Source organism: Eleutherodactylus coqui, chromosome 4 (genome assembly GCF_035609145.1).
Source record: "Eleutherodactylus coqui strain aEleCoq1 chromosome 4, aEleCoq1.hap1, whole genome shotgun sequence".
Lineage (NCBI taxonomy): Eukaryota > Metazoa > Chordata > Amphibia > Anura > Eleutherodactylidae > Eleutherodactylus > Eleutherodactylus coqui.
In genome coordinates, this window is record NC_089840.1 from 240,027,991 (window position 1) to 240,051,118 (window position 23,128).

The 23,128-nt window shown below is 44.9% G+C and overlaps 1 protein-coding gene across 1 annotated transcript; it reads left to right on the plus strand.

Annotated features, from left to right (window-relative positions):
• The first annotated feature begins 21,637 nt into the window (after positions 1 to 21,637).
• On the plus strand, positions 21,638 to 22,576 carry LOC136626644 (olfactory receptor 1G1-like). The gene has a single exon (XM_066601664.1). It carries the CDS (start codon positions 21,638 to 21,640, stop codon positions 22,574 to 22,576), a length of 939 nt encoding a protein of 312 aa, XP_066457761.1.
• The last annotated feature ends 552 nt before the right edge of the window (positions 22,577 to 23,128 follow it).

A 23,128-nucleotide genomic window follows, 5' to 3' on the forward strand; every position in this document is an offset into this window, starting at 1 on the left:
CTGCCCGCTCGTCTCTAAAGATTCGGGTGCCGGCGGGGGGCGGGGAGCGGCGGGGAGGAACAGGAGGGAGATTTCTCTCACACTCTCTCCCCCCCGCTCACCCCTGCTCACTCCCTCAACTCACCGCTCTGCCCTGCCAGCACCCGAATCTTTAGAGACGAGCGGGCAGGTACTCGCATAAGGCACTACTCGCTCAAGTAGTTTGCCTTAGCGAGTATGCTCGCTCATCTCTAGATGTCACCTGTTCATTGCATGTAAAAATATAGAAAAGGATTACCACAAAAAGTGAACATTGTGTGTAGAGATGGGTGAACCGAACCTGTTGAACCCCAAGTTGCGCCAAAATTTGCTTAAAATTTGGTTCAACCAGAACCCGAACCTCAAGTAGTTCGTTTTTTCTGAACCAGAAGTTTATAAAAACCCCTAAAACGAGTGGTTGTCCTTTGAATATAAATATGAATATGGCTCATTGATTAGCACTATTGCCTTGCAGTGCTGGGATACTAGGTTCAAATCTGACAAAGGACATGTGTGTCCCATGGAGAGGTTATTGTCTGGTTAAATTAGAACCTAGGACTCTAGTACTGCAAGGCAACAGTGCAAACCACTATACCATTGTGCTGTGTTTCCTTCTCTAGAGGAGAATTAGAAGTAAAATAAAGAGAGCTTAAAACAGATTTTGTTCGATGACTCAAGCATTGTAAGGCAACAGTGCTAACTAGAGATGAGCGAGTATACTCGCTAAAGGCAATTGCTCAAGCGAGCATTGCCTTTAGCAAGTACCTGCCCGCTCGAGACGGAAGGTTCAGGTGCCGGCGTGAGAGTAGCGGCTGTCAGCAGGAGGGAGCGGGGGGGGGGGGGGGGGGGGAGAGGGAGAGAGAGAGATTTTTCGAAAAAGGAAAACAGAAAGATTGTTGCTCAGATTCCTGTAATGCATCGAGAATCTGAATGATTATAACTATCATTCAGTGTAAATGCATGAAGCGACTGAACAATAAATGAGAAGTCTGCATGTAGAATATTGAATCACATATCATTTTGTGTAAGCAGGCAGTCATTCACTAATGAATGACTGCCTCCTTACTATGAATGGAGGCAGGCTGAGCTGGAACAATCTCTGATCCGCTCTGCCTTCATTCACCAATGATGCTTGTACCTGTGTAAATGCACAGGTGCGATTATACTTGTAAGGCCTGTCAGGCAGCTGTTGCCGAATAGATCATCCTTTGCAAAAGCACTTTTACTGTTCATTGAGTAAGCATCAACACTGAAGGGAGAGATAAAGTGGAACCTTTGTGTTAATTGGTTATCCAAGAGCTAATTATCAAAACGTGTGTCAGTTAAGGAGATTAGATTGGAAGTGCAGGGTTCACAGGTTCTTTGCCCATTAAATAAGGGGACACAAAGTCTGTGTTACGATCGTGTGGGCAACTAAGCACGGGGCCCACACGATTGCGACCAAAGGAGGACTGGGTACGCACACGGGTCGCACAGATTTCAAGCAACTGACCCTGTGCTACAAGGGGGATGACAGTGCCCTACCTAAGCGGGGACATTGCCCCAATAAGGGCAGCCCAGGGGTCTTCGGATCTGGGCCCTAGCTGATCCTAGGAGCCACGTAACAGTACAGGATGCATTCACATGCCACATGACAGGGACTGAACAACAGGACACACAGTCAGAATACACAGCATACAGCAGCCACAATGTAAACACTAATAGCAGATGATAAGCTGAATATAAATGCGAGGTGTTAGTTCGTACATTGGCCAATGAACTCAAGCCGCAAGCCCCGGCAAGGCCCCTCGTATCTTGCAGTCCCTACACTAGCAAGACACATCTACTAGAGGGCCCTAGGGGCCAACCTAGCGCAGACATAGCAAACAAACTCAGCAGACCAAACTGACACAAAATAAACGTACAAACGGACATGAACCGCAAGGCACAGATCACACAGCAGCCTAGGGGCCATACAGAGACTGACCAGGAGCTGGGTTTAAATATGAGAGCAGACCCAGGAGATTGGCTAGCAGGAAGAACCACACCCAGCCAGCTCAATCAATTAACCCTGTGAGGGCTGTGCTGCTAGGATGCTTAGAACTACAGATCCTAGCAGCCCACATAACAGCCTGGTTACTGACAAATCTGTTCTTCTTAAGAAAAATTGCAAACAACATTCAGAAGACCTCAGAACACATGTGTGTAGAGATGCATAAAGGTGAAAAAGATTACAAAAGCATTGCTAAAGACCTACGTGTACACCAAACAATAAATCCTTCTTCGGGATTGCTAAAAAGAACTATATAAATAAAGTAATATGAAAAATCAGTAAAGAGCAAAACAGACATGAATACACTTTTTTTCAATAAATACGTATTAATAAATATAAGAGGTAAAGCAAAAAATAACATTGACTTATTTAGTATTTTCATGTAAGTAACAAGCTGTACAGTAAACTTATAACATCATTTATGATGAACACTGCTATGAAAAAAAAGAGAAATATATATATTTATTACACTGGTTTGAATTTTGGTGCATGGTCTAGGGTTTGAATTATGGGATATTGGGTCTGAATTACCCAAGATCTGTCATCTAGGGCGTGTACTATAGGAGCTAGTTTGAAGTCTGAATTATGAGGTCTGGTCTATAAAAACTTGCAACTTTTTTAATATGATAACTTTAATGCTTACAGCAGTTTGTCATATGAGGTGAAAGTAAAGGAACATCACGTACAATTAAACAAAAAATAAACAGTGAAAAAGAAAAATCATAATATCTCTCTGATTTGTGTCAAAATTTGACCCCTCACCCCCTTCTTAAATATTGATTTAGGGCAGGCACCCAGTATTAATGCAAGTGCTGGAAAATGATGTGCCCTAAGAAACTGGGAGAAACAAAGTTACTATTACTAAGTATTCTTGAAAAACATTTCTGCATAAAATTTTGAATAGAAATTTCCTTCCACACCTGCTGGAAACTCCAAACAGCTATTAGACCATCAAGGCCTACTTTCCAGATCCATGCTTTTTGCTTCATACATTTTATTTTCTTCATTTATGCATTGTACAATGTTTCTCAGAACTGAAACCGTATCCTCCAAACCGTCAAATTTTTGCATCAAACCAAAAATATCACTAAAGGGCAAAATCATCAAACAGTGGCTCTATTTTTTTGGACTAACTCACTGGAAACAGTACTGATGCTTGACAAGATCAGTGGTAAGAGAAAATCAGGATGACAAAGAACAAGATAGCTAGATACAATCAAAGCCACCACAAACATGTCAATCACTGAATTGAAAGAAGCTGTGAAAGACAGAAATGAATGGAGAACATTGCTCAATGGATTGACCAACAATCGAATGCGAATGAACGGATAATCATCATCATCTTCCAACCATGCAACTCTCTCCTCAGCCGCACACAATCTTTCTCTATGTTTGCCCATAAAAGTTTAAATGACCCCCTCAAAGTCCCAACTTGTGATGAGAGAGCACTGATGGCTGTATTGCACTGCTGGATGGCTTTAAACTCTTAATAATCATTTTCCGTAAATATGCATCAGACGGTGGGTGGTATATGGAGCAGGCTCGGAAGGTGGCAGCTGTTTTTGACAGTTGACACCTGCCTGAAACTGCAACAATTGAAGCTAGCTCTTATGCCATTAATCTCTTCAGTGGCACGCCAGTAAATTTTCCGGGACAGGCTCCACTGCCCATAGTGATATAGCCCAGAAGATTTCCGGGCTATGTATCACTATGGGACCTGCAGAGCACAATGCCATAAGCTGTGACAGTGTGCTCTGCCTGCACAGACCCACAGAGAACAGTGCAGGACTTTACAAAAAGAAGCAGGAAGATAGAACCAATCTGCTGGCAACTTCCCGCTTTTTTTTTAACTCCTGCAATGTTTTGTTTACAGGTTGCCACAGAGACCATCGGCTTGTCAGAAGTCCCCGTGGCAGAGAGAGCTGGTGCTCGGCTGTCAGAGCATAGCCAGGCACCAGCTCTTACAGCAGATAATGAAGAAAATTTCCGATCTCTTCTGTTTAACCCTTTACATGCCACGGTCTGTGCGACCACAGCATGTAAAGGGCTGTTACCATCAGACCCCCGCAATGTGATCAGGGGGTCCTAATGGGTCTCTGTGGAAGTCCCCTAGAGGGACAAAAATGTTAAAAAAGTTTTTTTTAAAAATTGTAAAAAAAATTATAAAAAAATAAAAACGCCAAAACACCACCTTTCTCCCTTTACTTTGTAAAAAATTTAAAATTAAATTACACATTTTATTTTGCAAAACTGTCTAACAGTAAGACCGTCCTTGTTATCAACCAATCACAGTACATTGTTCATTTCTCAGGCTGCTGAAGTACAATGAAAGCTATATTGTGATTGGTTGCTATGAGCAACAAGGACGGTCTTAAGGCTCCTGCACACTGGTGAGGGCAATATCGGATTGTGATTCACAGCCTGATATTGCCCTCACTGGATGTGAGGCATTTTCACATGGAAACAGCCTTGCATCCCTGTGGGGCTGAAGGAATCCCCCATAGCGAGGTAAGAGCGGGAAAGCTACAGGGTAACTCCTAGAGATCTCACAATATTTGTAGAGACGGAAATTTGGATATTTGGATTCCTCTCTAACCTCTCCATGTGAATAGGCAAATGAACACATAAAATATTTGCTACTGGTCCAACACAAAACTGCACTAGACAGATCCCTCCAAAATGGGTGGCGCACAGAAAGTTATTGTGTGGGTGTTGGGTACTAAGATTGTGGGCCCTTTTTTCATTGTCGGTAACCTGACTGCTGCCGAATATCTGCAATTGTTATGTGATGAGCTGCTCTGTGCAGCGAAGTTGGCACATTCCTATTGTTCTTTCAGCAGGATGGAGTCCCCAACATTATGGATGTGATGTCTGTTAGTTTTTGGATCAGCAGTTTTCGAGGAAGTGGACTGTGCATTGTGGCCTGGTGGAGTGACCACTATGCTCACTGGATCTCACCCCCTTAGACTTCTACAAGTGGGGTGATGTCAAGTCCATTGTTTATGCATTTAAAAAAAAACGAGTGTGGCGCACATGAAACAGCGGATCCTGGACATCTGTGCAAGCATTTCTGCTGAAGTGTTGCTCTCAATGCATTGTGAATGGGAGAAGAGGATAGCCTTGATAATTCAAAGCAACGGAGAGCACATCAAGCATATCCTGTAGTGGATTGTCGTCATGTTCAATGTCACGGAAAAAGTGTTAATAACTTTGACAGTAATAAAGGTACAAGACATTTAAGTACATATTTGGATTCCTCATCAAATTGTCTATCCGCTACATATGAATATATAAGAGCAGAGACATGATGTGATTTATTTGTTAGCCACTAAAGGGTAAGATACTGCCAAGATGATTTTGTTTCTCTCACTAAAAACAATGACATTTTGTTCTACTGGTAAAACTAGTACCCAACTTGTTTCTTTTTGTCAGACAAAACATAACTGGTAATTACTTTTTAAAAGTTTTATTTAGAAAATAAGAATATGTGTTGAGGGTATCAATATGGCAGACTGTATTGTCTTCACTATTGACAGAGCACACCAGAATAAGGAAATTAAACCCTATCAGTACAATCACGTTATAATAGTAATAGTATGATACAAGGCTTGTGTGGCGTAGAGTGTTAAGGCAGCAGAAATGCAGTCATAAGCTCTCACTCACGACCTGAAGGTTGAAAATTCAATCCCTGCATGATTCAAGTAGCTGGCTCAAAGTTGACTCAGCCTTCCATTCTTCTGAGGTCAGTAAAATGACTACCTAGCTTGGTGGGGGTTAATAAATAAATTACCTGAAAGCACTGCGAAATACCAAGATTTTTCACAAGCAGCAGTCCTCAGAGAATCTTTGTTGTACTATTACATTGCTCTGATCACATGGATACTACTATTGTGCTTGATATACCTACGCTAGGATTGATGAGATGTCAGAAACCATTATCGTTACTTTACCAAATTCTGTCAAACCTTGCTCCAATTTTGTTTAAGAGGTATTCTTGGGTTTTACTATTGATAACTTATCCTCAGAATAGATCATCAATAGCTGATTGGCAGTGGACCACCGCTCGGAATTCCCGCTGATCAGCTGATCTCTCAGCCCACTAGCAGTGCAGTAGGGACATATGTTGTCATCATTGGGGGTAAGGGCCAGAAGTGTAATAGATGGCTCCACTCCCATTGAAATCAATGGGAGTGAAGCTATCTATTACACTTCTAGCCCTGACTACCAATGATGACGTACAGCTCTACTGCACTGAAAGCAGGCTGGAAGATAAGGTATTGGCTGGGATTCTAAACAATGAATTTCCCTCCAATTAACTATTGATGACTTATCTTGAGGGTAGGTCATTAATAGAGATGAGCAAGCACCAAAATGCTCGGGTGCTCGTTGCTCGAGTCGAACTTTCCGCGATGCTCGAGGGTTCGTTTCGAGTAACGAACCCCATTGAAGTCAATGGGCGACTCGAGCATTTTTGTATATCGCCGATGCTCGCTAAGGTTTTCATTTGTGAAAATCTGGGAAATTCAAGAAAGTGATGGGAACGACACAGAAACGGATAGGGCAGGCGAGGGGCTACATGTTGGGCTGCATCTCAAGTTCCCAGGTCCCACTATTAAGCCACAATAGCGGCAAGAGTGGGCCCCCCCCAATAATTTTACTTCTGAAAAACCCTCATTAGCAAGGCATACCTTAGCTAAGCACCACACTACCTCCAACAAAGCACAATCACTGCCTGCATGACACTCCACTGCCACTTCTCCTGGGTTACATATTTTTATAAATAGTCACAGGCAGGTACAACTCCGCAATGGGAATTCCGTGTGCCCCCGACAGCATGGGTGGCTCCCTGGAACCCACCGGCGGTACATAAACAAATCCCATCGCAGTGCCCAACACAGCTGAGGTAACGTCACATTAAATGCAGGTGGGCTTCGGCCCACACTGCATGCCCCAGTCAGACTGGGGTTCTTTATAAGTAGACACATGCAGTTACAACTCCGTGTCGACCGACAGCATAGGTGGGTCCCAGGAAGTCACTGGCGGTACATAAATAAATCCCATTGCATAGCCCAGCACAGCTGAGGTAACGTCAGATGAAATGCAGGTGGGCTTCGGCCCACAATGCATGCCCCAGTCAGACCGGGGTTTTTAATACATAGACACAGGCAGGTACAACTCCCTAATGTGAAGTCCATGTGGACCCAAAGCATGGGTGGCTCCCTGGAACCCACCGGCGGTACATAAACAAATCCCATTGCAGTGCCCTGGACAGCAGAGCTAACGTCAGATTAAATACAGGTGGGCTTCGGCCCACACTGCATGCCCCAGTCAGACTGGGGTTCTTTATAAGTAGACACAGGCAGGTACAACTCTGTGTGGACCGACAGCATGGGTGGGTCCCAGGAAGCCACCGGCGTTACATAAATAAATCCCATTGCATTGCCCAGCACAGCTGAGGTAACGTCAGATTAAATGCAGGTGGGCTTCGGCCCACACTGCATGCCCCAGTCTGACCGGGGTTTTTAATACATAGACACTGGCAGGTACAAATCCGTAATGTGAAGTCCCTGTGGACCCACAGCATGGGTGGCTCCCTGGAACCCATCGGCAGTACATAAATGTATCCCATTGCAGTGCCCTGCTCAGCAGAGCTAACGTCACATACAATACAGGTGGGCTTCGGCCCACAGTGCATGCCCCAGTCAGACTGGTAATATGTACCTTAACAGTAACCGCGTTGGTGGGAAATGGCCTCGCCACCATCGTGTCTTTGGGAAGCCTCCGTTTCCACACCACAGTGACATAGCATTAGCAGCGGTATAGTCAGAGCCCAGAATTAGTAACATTTCAGCGGTAGCATTAGGGACAGGCCCCAGTAACATATCACTAGCAGCAGTATAGGGGGAGCACAGTCTTAGATCCATTTCTGTTGTAGTAGCAGTCAAGACAGGCCACAGTAACATTCCCGTTGCAGCAGTTTAGGGAGATAACAGTCTCTTTCACATTTCAGTAGTTGCAGTATAGACAAGGCCCCAGTTACATTTATGTAGCAAAAGTGTAGGCCAACCCCACACACCTTGCTGTAGCATGAGTGCAGGCGAAGCCCATAAAAATTACCAGGATTACACTGTAGGCGAGGGCCCAAAAAAATTGGTGTACCAACAGTACTAATGTACCTCAGAAAAATTGCCCATGGCCAACGAAGAGGGCAGGTGAAACCCATTAATCGCTTTGGTTACTGTGGCTTAATTTGTAACTAGGCCTGGAGGCAGCCCAGTTAAAATAAAAATTGGTTCAGGTGCAAGTTTCAACGCTTTAATGAGAAATGAAACGTAAAAACATTGTTTACAAAAGTCGTATGACTGAGCCTTGTGGGCCTAAGAAAAATTGCCCGTTCGGCGTGATTACGTGAGGTTTCAGGAGGAGGAGCAGGAGGAGGAGGATGAACATAATACACAGATTGATGAAGCTAAAAGGTCCCCGTCTTTTATGGTGATAGAGAACGATGCTTCCATCCGCGGGTGCAGCCTACGTATTGTTTAGGTACCGCTGCTGTCCGCTGGTGGAGAAGAGAAGTCTGGGGAAATCCAGGCTTTGTTCATCTTGATGAGTGTAAGCCTGTCAGCACTGTCGGTTGACAGGCAGGTACGCTTATCCATGATGATTCCCCCAGCCGCACTAAACACCCTCTCTGACAAGACGCTAGCTGCAGGGCAAGCAAGCACCTCCAGGGCATACAGCGCGAGTTCAGGCCACGTGTCCAGCTTCGACACCCAGTAGTTGTAGGGAGCAGAGGCATCACGGAGGATGGTCGTGCGATCGGCTACGTACTACCTCACCATCCTTTTACAGTGCTCCGGCCGACTCAGCCTTGACTGGGGAGCGGTGACACAGTCTTGCTGGGAAGCCATAAAGCTGGCAAAGGCCTTGGAGAGTGTTCCCACGCCTGCGCTGTATATGCTGCCTGATCTCCCCGCCTCCCCTGCTACCTGGCCCTCGGAACTGCGCCTTCTGCCACTAGCGCTGTCGGATGGGAATTTTACCATCAGTTTGTCCACCAGGGTCCTGTGGTATAGCATCACTCTCGAACCCCTTTCCTCTTCGGGTATGAGAGTGGAAAGGTTCTCCTTATACCGTGGGTCGAGCAGTGTGTACACCCAGTAATCCGTAGTGGCCAGAATGCGTGTAACGCGAGGGTCACAAGAAAGGCATCCTAACATGAAGTCCGCCATGTGTGCCAGGGTACATGTACGCAACACATGGCTGTCCTCACTAGGAAGATCACTTTCAGGATCCTCCTCCTCCTCCTCAGGCCATACACGCTGAAAGGATGACAGGCAAGCAGCATGGGTACCTTCAGCAGTGGGCCAAGCTGTCTCTTCCCCCTCCTCCTCATGCTCCTCCCCCTCCTCCTCCTCCTCCTCAACGCGCTGAGATATAGACATGAGGGTGCTCTGACTATCCAGCGACATACTGTCTTCCCCCGCCTCCGTTTCCGATCGCAAAGCGTCTGCCTTTATGCTTTGCAGGGAACTTCTCAAGAGGCATAGCAGAGGAATGGTGATGCTAATGATTGCAGCATCACCGCTCACCATCTGGGTAGACTCCTCAAAGTTTCCAAGGACCTGGCAGATGTCTGCCAACCAGGCCCACTCTTCTGTAAAGAATTGAGGAGACTGACTCCCACTACGCTGCCCATGTTGGAGTTGGTATTCCACTATAGCTCAACGCTGCTCATAGAGCCTGGCCAACATGTGGAGCGTAGAGTTGCACCGTGTGGGCACGTCGCACAGCAGTCGGTGCACTGGCAGATTAAACCAATGTTGCAGGGTGCGCAGGGTGGCAGCGTCCGTCTTGGACTTGCGGAAATGTGCGCTGAGCCGGCGCACCTTTCCGAGCAGGTCTGACAAGCGTGGGTAGCTTTTCAGAAAGCGCTGAACCACCAAATTAAAGACGTGGGCCAGGCATGGCACGTGCGTGAGGCTGCCGAGCTGCAGAGCCGCCACCAGGTTACGGCCATTGTCACACACGACCATGCCCGGTTGGAGGCTCAGCGGCGAAAGCCAGTGGTCGGTCTGCTCTGTCAGACCCTGCAGCAGTTCGTGGGCCGTGTGCCTCTTCTCTCCTAAGCTGAGTAGTTTCAGCACGGCCTGGTGACGCTTGGCCACCGCTGTGCTGCCACGCCGCGCGACACCGACTGCTGGCGACGTGCTGCTGCTGACACATCTTGATTGCGAGACAGAGGTTGCGTAGGAGGAGGAGGAGGAGGGTGGTTTAGTGGAGGAAGCATACACCGCCGCAGATACCAGCACCGAGCTGGGGCCCGCCATTCTTGGGGTGGGTAGGACGTGAGCGGTCCCAGGCTCTGACTCGGTCCCAGCCTCCACTAAATTCACCCAATGTGCTGTCAGGGAGATATAGTGGCCCTGCCCGCCTGTGCTTGTCCACGTGTCCGTTGTTAAGTGGACCTTGGCAGTAACCCCGTTGGTGAGGGCGCGTACAATGTTGCGGGAGACGTAGTCGTGCAGGGCTGGGACGGCACATCAGGAAAAGTAGTGGCGACTGGGAACCGAGTAGCGCAGGGCCGCTACCGCCATCATGTTTTTGAAAGCCTCCGTTTCCACAAGCCTATACGGCAGCATCTCCAGGCTGATCAATTTGGCTATGTGCACGTTTAACGCTTGAGCGTGCGGGTGCGTGGTGGCGTACTTGCGCTTGCGCTCAAACACTTGTGCTAGCGACGGCTGGACGCTGCGCTGAGAGACATTGCTGAATGGGGCCGAGGACAGCGGAGGTGAGCGTGTGGGTGCAGGCCGGGAGATGGTCGTGCCTGTGTCCTGAGAGGGGGGTTGGATCTCAGTGGCAGGTTGGGGCGCAGGGGGAGAGGCAGTGGTGCAAACCGGAGGCGGTGAACGGCCTTCGTCCCACCTTGTGGGGTGCTTGGCCATCATATGCCTGCGCATGCTGGTGGTGGTGAGGCTGGTGGTGGTGGCTCCCCGGCTGATCTTGGCGCGACAAACCTTGCACACCACTGTTCGTCGGTCGTCAGGCGTCTCTGTGAAAAACTGCCAGACCTTAGAGCACCTCGGCCTCTGCAGGGTGGCATGGCGCGAGGGTGCGCTTTGGGAAACAGTTGGTGGATTATTCGGTCTGGCCCTGCCTCTACCCCTGGACACCGCACTGCCTCTTGCAACCTGCCCTGCTGCTGCCCTTGCCTCCCCCTCTGAAGACTGGTCCTCAGTTGGCTTATCACACCAGGTGGGGTCAGTCACCTCATCGTGCAGCGGCTCTTCCTCCGAATCCTCTGTGCGCTCCTCCCTGGGACTTACTGCCCTTACTACTACCTCACTGATAGACAACTGTGTCTCATCATCATCGTCCTCCTCACCCACTGAAAGCTCTTGAGACAGTTGCCGGAAGTCCCCAGCCTCATCACCCGGACCCCGGGAACTTTCCAAAGGTTGGGCATCGGTCACGAAAAACTCCTCAGGTGGGAGAGGAACCATTGTTGGCCAATCTGGGCAGGGGCCCGAGAACAGTTCCTGGGAGTCTGCCTGCTCCACAGAATGTGTCATTTTCATGGAGTGAGGAGGCTGGGAGGAGGGAGGAGCAGCAGCCAGAGGATTCAGAGTTGCAGCTGTGGACGGCGTAGAAGACTGGTTGGTCGATAGATTGCTGGATGCACTTTCTGCCATCCACGACAGGAGCTGCTCACACCGCTCAGTTTCTAATAAAGGTCTACCGCGTGGACCCATTAATTGTGAGATGTATTTTGCCTCAATTTTTTAAAATGGTGAGGTGAAAAACCAGAGACACCGCATGCAGCGGATATAATGTGTACTGTTTCCCTGTGGCGGGATGACGGCGGTCATGTAATGGGCGCAGCAGAGCCAGGAAACAATTATGCGCAAGCCTGCTGTAACGCTTAGCTGGGTATTAATTAGCAACTACTACCACCAGCAGACACCGTATGCAGCGTATATTATGTATACTGTTTCCTTCTGGCGGGATGACGGCGGTCATGTAACGGGCGCAGCAGAGCCAGGAAACAATTATGTGCAAGCCTGTAGTGAGACCTAGGTGCGTATGACTGAGCTTCTGCAATTCACAGTGCAGAACCAGTGAAGTGGACAAAGCCCAGTGGTAGGCCTTAAGTATTTTGCCTCAATTTTTTTAAATGGTGAGGTGAAAAACCAGACAGACACCGCATGCAGCGGATATAATGTGTACTGTTTCCCTGTGGCGGGATAACGGCGGTCATGTAATGGGCGCAGCAGAGCCAGGAAACAATTATGCGCAAGCCTGTAATGAGAGCTAGGTGCGTATGACTGAGCTGCTGCAATTCACAGCGCAGAACCAGTGAAGTGGACAAAGCCCAGTGGTAGGCCTTACGTATTTTGCCTCAATTTTTTAAAATAGTGAGGTGAAAAACCAGAGACACCGCCTGCAGCGGATATAATGTGTACTGTTTCCTGTGGCGAGATGACGGCGGTCATGTAACGGGCACAGCAGAGCCAGGAAACAATTATGCGCAAGCCTGCTGTAACGCTTAGCTGGGTATTAATTAGCAACTACTACCCCCAGCAGACACCGTATGCAGCGTATATTATGTATACTGTTTCCCTCTGGCGGGATGACGGCGGTCATGTAACGGGCACAGCAGAGCCAGGAAACAATTATGCGCAAGCCTACTGTAACGCTTAGCTGGGTATTAATTAGCAACTACTACCCCCAGCAGACACGCAGTAAACTGAAGACAGTCACAGGCAGCCCAAATATAGTATTTTTCCCCAATTTTTTTGAAAAAGCCCACTGCCTATATAGCCAGTATACCTCTTTCCCTGTACCACTGTCCCTGCCTCACCAGTACTGCCCCTATACTATGTAAAATGACTGCAGACTGAGGACGCTATGGTCTGCACGCCCGATATACAAAAAAAAAAATGTGCAACAGTACTGCACACGATCAGATGTGGCCCTAAGAAGGACCGTTGGGGTTCTTGAAGACGAATATAACACCTAACACTCTCCCTATAGCAGCTACAGCAAGACAGCACTTTCCCTGATCTCTGTCACCATGCATCTGTGCCGAGCCGCGGGCAGGGCAGATTTAAATACTCGGATGTCATCTGATCTCCCCAGCCACTCACTGCAGGGGGGTGGGATAGGGCTGGAACGTCACAGGAGGAAGTTGTAATGCCTTCCCTGTGCTTCTATTGGCCAGAAAAGCGCGCACATTTCTCAGGGAAGGAAATATAATGCAGTCGAGCACCGCGTGGTGCTCGTCTCGAGTAACGAGCATCTCGAACACCCTAATACTCGAACGAGTATCAAGCTCGGACGAGTACGCTCGCTCATCTCTAGTCATTAATAGTAAAAGCCAAGAATACTCATTTAATTAATGGTGACCCATTAATAAAAGTAAACAAACTAAATTTGGTTTGGGGAAGGACCCAGATCACACTGGGATATAATTGTTATGTGTCGTGGCTTGTCGGTCATGACAGGGTCGTGGTATGGTGGACTCAACGCAGGCCAAGACCTGGCGCCTTGTTATGCAGGACAAGAGTTAATGCACCATGCGCAGAAACTGCTGGTTGCTGTCTCTCTATGCTGCATGGGTGCTTTCTAACTATTAGACATTCCTGGGAGAAGGTTGGGGGTGTGGTTCTCTAGTTGCTCTCCAATTCTTAGGTGTAGGAGAGCTTTATATTCTTACCCCTCCCTTTGCTCACCCCTGCTTATTCAGTTTCATAGAAGAGTAGTTGGAGAGTGGTGTTCCTCTGTGCTGGGTGAATTGCTTGTTATCCAGATAAGTGTTGCGATTTCCTATTCAGTTGTTTTTCTGTTTTCATTTTTATATTGCTTTGCTGTGTCAGTTCATCTCTCCAGGGGCTCCTATATGGACAATCAGGTCCCAGTAAGAAGACAGCGCGACCGCCTTTATCAAGGCGATGACTCTGCTTTTAGGCAGGGACCCTTCACCTCCCTGCTAGGTTAGGGCTAGGCTTCCTTCTCCCTTAAGTGGTGCTACTGATCTGCAAAGCGTGGTGTTCTACTATTTCCAGCAGTGTGCATTATCTTGTGCACAAAAACAATAATTTTATTCTAAAATATCAGTACTACATGATGAGGATAGAGACCCAATAGTAATCCACAGGATAAACAATAAATACTTAATAGCTATGGCTCTCATCTCTGAAACCCTCACATATTCTTTAACTTGGGGTCTCAGCTTTTGCATTCTTTGTACACTTCAGTAGAGATGTGGCCATGCACTAAATACTATAAGAGTAATAGAATGAGTCAAATGCTGCTTCTTTGGTTCTTCCTATACCGTTTGTAGACTTCAATGAAGAAAGCCACAGACAAGCACAACCACCTTTCCAATGAACTGTATGGAGAATGCAGCAGTTAAGAATTGGCAAATGACAATACCCCAGTCTTGATGGGATGAAGTTTGAATACATGTTGGCTCAGTGCTACACACTAAACTCCATCAGTTTTTTTTTTGCTGCAGGGAAAAAGGCAAATTGCCACAGAACCTTCGAGATGCAGTCACCCTTTCTATATAAGAATAAAGGGAAGGAGTTGGACTGTTCCAACTATCGGAGGATAACTCTGCTTTCCATCACAGGAAAAAACCTTGCAAGGGTTCTCCTGAATAGATTGGTCCCCATCATCGCAGAAAAAATCTTTCTAGAAATCTAGTATGGCTTCAAAACTGATAAGATATCACTGAGGTACTATTTGTTCTTCAAAAGCGTCAAGAGAAATGTAGTGAACAAAACAAAGGGCTGTATGTGACTTTTGTTGACCTCACTAAAGTGTTTGCCACCATTAGCAGGAAAGGCCTTTGGCAAATTTTGGCACAATTGGGATATGCTTAAAAATTCCTCAATATGATCATCCAACTGCATGAAGGCCAGTGTGGTCAAGTCAGTTACAATAATGAATAGAGATGAGCGAGCGTACTCGTTCGAGTATTAGGGTGTTCGAGATGCTCGTTACTCGAGACGAGCACCACGCAGTGTTCGAGTCACTTCCATTTTCTTCCCAGAAAATTTTGCGCCGTTTTCTGGCCAATAGAAACACAGGGAAGGCATTACAACTTCCTCCTGTGAAGTTCCAGCCCTATCCCACCCCCCTGCAGTGAGTGGCTGAGGAGATCAGGTGACACCCGAGTACAGAAACTGGGGCAGGCCGTGGCTCGCCACAGATGCACGCTGAGAGACATTAGGGAAAGTGCTGTCTTGCTATAGCTGCTATAGGGAGAGTGTTAGGCTGTTATCTTCATCTTCAAGAAACCCAACGGTCCTTCTTAGGGCCACATCTGACCGTGTGCAGTACTGTTGAGGCTGCTTTTAGCAGTTTTGCAAATTTTTTTTTTTTTGTATATCGGGCGTGCAGACCATAGCGTCCTCAGTCTGCAGTCATTTTACATAGTATAGGGGCAGTACTGGTGAGGCACGGAAAGTGGTACAGGGAAAGAGATATACTGGCTATATAGGCAGTGGGCTTTTTCCCAAAAATTGGAAAAAAATACTATATTCGGGCTGCCTGTGACAGTCTTCAGTTTACTGCGTGTCTGCTGGGGGTAGTAGTCGCTCATTAATACCCAGCCTTGCGCATAATTTTTTCTGGCTGCACTGGCCCTGCCAACCCTCTGCAGTGTGTGCCTCCGGTTCCTCCTCATCACAGAGGCAATTATAAATTGACATGAGGGTGGTGTGGCTATGAAGTGAGCGTGTGGCATGGTGGCAGCTGTAGGGAGCGCAGTGACACTTTTGTGTGTGCAGCAGACGCTGGGTCGTGTGGGGTGGTTGGGCAGCATGTTACCCAGGAGAAGTGGCAGCGGAGTGTCATGCAGGCAGTGATTGTGCTATGTTGGAGGTAGTGTGGTGCTTAGCTAAGGTGTGCCTTGCTAATGAGGGTTTTTCAGAAGTAAAAATTGTTGGGGGGGGGGCACTCTTGCCGCTATTGTGGCTTAATAGTGGGACCTGGGAACTTGAGATGCAGCCCAACATGTAGCCCCTTGCCTGCCCTATCCGTTTCTGTGTCGTTCCCATCACTTTCTTGAATTTCCCAGATTTTCACAAATGAAAACCTTAGCGAGCATCGGCGATATACAAAAATGCTCGGGTCGCCCATTGACTTCAATGGGGTTCGTTACTCGAAACGAACCCTCGAGCATCGCGAAAAGTTTTGGTGCTCGCTTATCTCTATTAAGCTTCTTAAGTTTGCAAGTTTGCTGTTCTGTGAATTGTGGCTTGTTACTAGAAATATTTTGCATCATTATTATATTCCCTGAAGATTGTGGCTGTGAAGCTTTAGTATAAGTACTGCCTAATCTTCACACAGCCTTCTACCAACCGCTCTAACAAGCGACCTTGCAATTTGCCAACCAAGGTATGCATAAAATATAAGACTGTGGGAATGTCTAACTAATTCAAGTAAGTATTCTCATTTTCTGCCAAATTTCTACCATATGTAATGCTGCCCTATCTACATCTATCTGTGAAAGACCAAATAGATGTCATATACTGTAAATATAATACAATCTCATAGATGTGACAGATCTGAGATTTGTGATTGTGCTCAGTAAGAGAAACCGAGTAATCTTGTATATGATGGCTAACATGATATTATAGGGTTCTGCGTAGGTTTAAAGGCTTCCTATAACATCATGTATTTTTGTTAGCCATTAAAAGGTATCATATCAACAAGATCACTTGGTTTCTCTTACTGAGAATAATCACATTTTGCTCTACTGGCAAACACCGTACTAAACTTTATTTGTTTTAGATCTGAGATTGTTATTTGACACAACTCATTGTGGTATCAAAATAGTTAAGCTGTGTATAATTTTTAGTCAAAACTACTAAATAAATTGCTGTGCAATTACAGTTCACAAAACAATGCAACATTAATAAAAATGCTAATTAACTAAATAAATACATACATAAGGCTGCATTTATCAAAACGTTTTAACAAGAAAAATGTACATATGTAAGTATACAGTACCAGCCATAAAGGGGTGTTCTGCTTTTGGCAAATAAATATACCGGTATATATTTTTTTATAACCAAAAATTGTACGAGTTCCCAAGTAAGCAGAGGTTTAGAAAAACATGAGGAATAGGTATGGGGAGGATATTGGTGAACTGCATTATAGAAAGAATAACCCTTATGCACATTCATACATATACCGGTATATATATATATATATATATATATATATATATATATATATATATATATATATATATATATATATATTTTTTTTTTTTTTTTTTTTCCATTTTATATATATATACACTTACTGAATACCTCCTCTCTCCAGATGCTTCTGTGTATGCGGAGAGACCTACATTTAGCAACTGGAGGGAGAAGCAGGGCAGGGAGCATATATATGAATGTACAAGAATTTCATTAGGCTAATCTGCAGTCCAGCCCTGCATAGTTTCAAAAGTAAGATTTGCAAAACCACTAAACTAATCGGTATGAGTGATAGTGTCCACATCCATATAGTCTCCATCACTATACCCTGCTGCTTGCAGTTCGGGCAGCTAAGGGAAACTTATGGGTTCCCTTCAGGCCTCAAACGCACTAGGTTTTTTTAAAATCTGTGTGTGGGACATAAAAAAATCGGATGACACACGGACAGGATACAGACCCGTAATATTTAGTGAGGCAGCACACAATAGCAACTTTTTTCATGGAGACATGGACTGTGTGAAAAAACTCATCATTTGCTTTTGCAGCAGCTGACTGGCATTGATTGCTCTGGTTAAATCTGCAGTCCACTAGTACCCCCAGGTCTTTTTCCATATCACTTTTCCCTATTTAGCGTATATTGCTGACATCCGTTCCTCCTTGCAATGTGCATTACCTTACATTTATCAATATTGAACTTCATTTGCAATCTTTCTGTCCAAGCCCAAAACTTATCCAGGTCAATTTGTAGCCGTACATTGTCCTTTGTTGTATTAATTGTCTTGTATAATTTTGTACATCTGCAAATATTGATATTTTACTGTGCAGTCCCTCTATCAGGTTGTTGATAAATATGTTGAACAGAATGGGGCCTAATACTGAACCCTGTAGCACCCCACTGGTGACGGTGGCCCAATCAGAGTTCGAACCATTTATTACCACCTTCTGCTTTCTATCTCTGAGCCAGTTCTTTACCCACACATTTTTGCCCAGTCCGAGGTGCCCCATTTTATATATCAACCTATTATACGGCACAGTGTCAAATGCTTTAGAGCAATCCAGATACACGAGATCAATAGACTCTCCCAGGTCCAACCTAGAGCTTATTTCATCGTAGAAGCTGATCAGATTGGTCTGACATGATCGATCCCTCATAAACCCATGCTGATGAGCAGTTATTTGTTCTTCTTGAGGTATTCTAGGATGGCATCTCTCAGAAGCACCTCAAATATTTTTCCAGTTATTGAAGTAAGACTTACCGGCCTGTAGTTACCAGGCTCTCTTTCAGACCCCGTATTGTATATTTGAACTACATTGGCAATGTGTCAATCCAGTGGTACAACCCCGGTCTTGATAGTATCCATAAATATTAGAAATAGCAGCCAAGCTATCACATCACTTAGTTCCCTTAGAACCCTTGCGTGTATTCCATCTGGGCCCAGCGATTTATCGAATTTAATTTTCTTTAACCAGTTCTGCATTTCCTCCAGTTCTGCATTTCCCCTGCATCTCGTGTCACATTTCATTTTCGTTCATGAATATACTTGAAAAGAAACTATTTAATAGATTTGCCTTCCCCCATCGTCTTCTATGATCTCTCCTGTATTACTTGTTAAAGGGCCAGTGCAGTCCAGCCCTGCATAGTTTTAAAAGTAAGATTTGCAAAACCACTAAACTATTTGGTATGAGTGATAGTGTCCATCCATATAGTCTCCATCACTATACCCTGCTGCTTGCAGTTCGGGCAACTAAGGGAAGCTTACGGGTTCCCTTCAGGCCTCAAACACACTAGGTTTTTTTAATCTGTGTGTGGGACATAAAAAAACGGATGACACACGGACAGGATACAGACCCATAATATTTAGTGAGGCAGCACACAATACCAACTTTTTTCATGGAGACAGACTGTGTGAAAAAACTCATCACATGTCCTATTCTTGACTACATCATGGACGAGAATTAGGACATGCAAATGCATGACAATGTGCAGGCAGTCTGTGTATTGAATAGCACATGGTCAAGTACCCATGCAAATTGCATTCAAGCCCCTCAGATACAGCTCAGGAACACGGCAAGTGTGTTGGGGGACTAAACCTCAAAACTAATGTGACATGAGTAATTTGAGGCAGGATAGTTACTGTGGATGCCTGGCAATCTGATATTAAAAAAGTGTAATTGTTATGCTGCATTTTCCTAAGCATAATAGAACTTTACTGTTTAGCTCAAAGTTGAATGTGAGCTGTGAAGATAAATGAGGGTACTGCCGATATCTAAAGGGGATATCTCAGGCTGATTCTGATGGGTCTAAACTTCTGTAGGATAAATGCAATATATGGTGACCTAACCAATTAAATCCAATACATGGATAGTTTAAGTATACTGGAATAAAAACCGCTATTAAGGCCTTATGCAGGTGAGCATGACTGATTTTGGACTAAAAAAGGGCAAATTGCAAACCGTGCATAAGTCTATGTGCCAACCTTATAGACAAAAAAGCAGAAGTAGGGTCAATTTTTTCTAGCATTGCTTAGCAACGATCCATGGTAAATGAAGCACACAGATGTGATCCATGTGTACTTTTTTGTGCACATATGGAGAATGGGTGGCTGTCATGAGAAATTGGATCAGAATAGTACATACTGTGAACTTTTCACATGGACCATTGATCTGGGTTAAAAAAAATGTTTAAATAATTTCATTGATTGTATTGGGTCTGTGTGCTGAGATGATCCCTTGTATGCCATACCACTGGCCTGTAAGCTTTGAAAAATCTAATTAGCAATGTCAAGATGGGAAGTGCTTTAAAGGAAACGATGCCCGACAATCCTCCCTGAGTGTCCTCGCTCCCGTGCTGTTGCATGGGAGCAAGTAGAGCTGGCTCGCTCACAGAGCGGCCAGCAGAGGGAGTGGGCGGCTTCAGGAGATTTCTCTCCTTGCTCTCCCCCGCCCCTCCTTCCCTATTGACTTAACATAGCGGCCGTTCAGAACTGAACTGCTGCTATTTACACTGAGTGATGAGCAATCAGGATATCGTCCATCATTTATGCTGCATCTCCTCCGGCCTCCCCACTGTGATCCAGCGATACTAGCTCCTGTGTAGCAGTACGGGAGCGAGTATGTACAAGAACGAGTGTTGGGCATCGCTTGCCCGACATTTGTCCCATCTAAATGGGGCTTTAAGAGCTGAAAACCAAGAAGTCTAGCCAACTCCAATGAGGGATTTCCTATTGCAACTCATGATGGCCTTACGTATTACATAGAAGTAAGTTGATAACTGAAGAAACCATTGAATAAATGGATCATCACCAGGTGAATGGACAGTTTGTGGACGAAACAATTGTTTGCTGATGACTTTCAGCTGATAAATAATTGTTTTGGTTGAAATTGTCCAGTTTTATCAACTTTAGTTTAATATGTATGGGCACTAGAGATGAGCGAGCACACTTGTTTAAGGCTGATGCTCAATCAAGCATCAGCATCAACTAATTACTCGACCGAGCACCATGCGGAGGGGGGGGGGGCAGCAGGGGGCAGCGGGAGGAGATCTCTCTCATTCTCCCCCCCTCACCCCCCCTCCCCCGCATGGTGCTCGGTCGAGCAATCAGTTACTCGACAATACCGATGCTCGATTGAGCATCAGCCTTAAACGAGCGTGCTCGCTCATCTCTAATGAGCATCATTAGGCTGTGGTTGTTGTATACAAGGGTTTATATATATATATATATATATATATATATATATATATATAATGGAAAGACTTTGGTACGGTGTTAGCCAGTAGAGCAAAATGTGATTGTTCCCAGCAAGAAAAGCCAAGTAATCTTGTAAATATGATACCTTTTAATGGCTAACAAAAATACATGATTTTATAGTGAGCTTTCCAACATCTCAGGATTCTTCCTCAGGCATAATGAAACAGATTCAAAGAGGCATGAACATATATACACATACTTATGACAAAGCAGACATGGGTGGGATTAATTTACACTTAAAAGGATACTACAATAGGATGAATAGAGAAGTAAAAACATACTTAAATAGTCCACTATTGAAGGTTTCATGGTCCCTGAATTAGTTTTAGGAGGTCATCAGAATAGCAGTGTTATCTGTGCTATAGAAGTTTCATACTTCCCAGTCAGTCACACATGCTGAGATGATCCCTTGCATGCGTGACTGGGAATTATATATATAGTAATTGTAATAGTGCTGCTAAAAGAATATTTATACTGTAAGTAAGATTTTATGAATAAACTCCCGAGTAACAATCAAGTTTTTCTGGCAGGTTTTTCATATCTTAGGATCTGCTGCATCATTCTAAGCTCTCTTACTTTATTGGCTTGAAATATTATTTTTCAAAACTAAAACCAGTAGAATGCTATTTAATTTGAGTGTGAAGAGTCAATCCAACGTGATAGAATTTACAGTTGAATGTTTTCCGGACATCTCTCAATATCAGATACATCTCTTTGTAATATTTCTAATCATTTATCTTAGCATCGTATTTGGGAATATAACAGTGTTTGTATGCATTACTTTGGACTCCCATCTGCACACTCCAATGTATATTTTCTTGGCCAGTCTATCCATTGTGGACATTTTATCCACCTCAGATATCTTGCCGAAGCTCCTCTCCATGCTCTTTACTCAACAGAAGACCATAACTTTTAATGGGTGTATGGCTCAATTGTATTTCTTCATCTACTTTACTTGCACTGAATTCTTCCTTCTTGCAGTCATGGCTTACGACCGTTATGTGGCCATCAGTCATCCCCTTCATTATGCCCTGTTTATGAGTATGAAACATTGCTTTTCGCTCTTAGTAGGAGTGTGGACTGCTGCTGCTCTGGAACCAGTTTTACATACAGTTTTCATAGCCAACTTGTCATTTTGTTCATCCCACCGGATCAGTCATTTCTTCTGTGACATTTCTCCTTTGTTAAAGCTTTCATGCAATGATACTATTCATGTAGAGATTGCAACATACATATTGGGAGCAATTGTAGGACTGAGTGCTTTCACACTGACATTATTGTCCTATGTATTTATTATCAACACCATTTTGAATATTCAGTCTGCAGATGGGAGAAGGAAAGCCTTCTTTACCTGTGCTTCCCACCTGACATCTGTTGTTATATTTTATGGGACTTCCCTCTCTTTGCATGTTAGACCCACAACAACTTATGCCCCAGTGCAGGACACACTTTTTTCCCTTTTGTACATTATACTGATCCCAATACTGAACCCCCTTATTTATACCATAAAGAATAAGCAGTTTAAAGAAGCATTTAGAAGGCTAAGTAGATTTCTGTAAAGGAAAAAGTAAAAGGTTATCACTAGTTTCTAGTCATAAATTTTGCATTATAAAAACCTTGAACCCCCTAGTGACTGACCCATTTTACGCCTTAATGACCAAGCAATTTTTTCCTGATTTAAAGTTTATTTCTTTATACAGTTTTTAAGTCCTTCAAGTGGACCTTAAAAGGGTATTCCCATGTTGGCTTTTCATAGTTGAGATAGAAAACCAATGCCATGGCTACCGGCCACCTAGTCAGAGCCTACAATAAGAGTTGAGTGCTTAGCGCTGCGCTCTTTCTGTAGCTCTTCTTGAAGTAAATGGGAGCTATGGAAACAGCATAGCAAAGCACGTTAACTGTTTTCGTAACTTGGGGAGTTTCAGAAACAACGTAGCACTCTGTGCTATGCTATTTCTGTAGCTACCATTCCTTTTAATGAAAGCTATTGAAAGAGTGCAGTGCAAAGTGTTTGGCTTTTTCTGGCACATCATCAGAACAGCGCTTTTGGGTTTTCCCATCTTGGCTATGAAAAGCCAATTTTTCTACACTGATAGACAATGAACTAACTG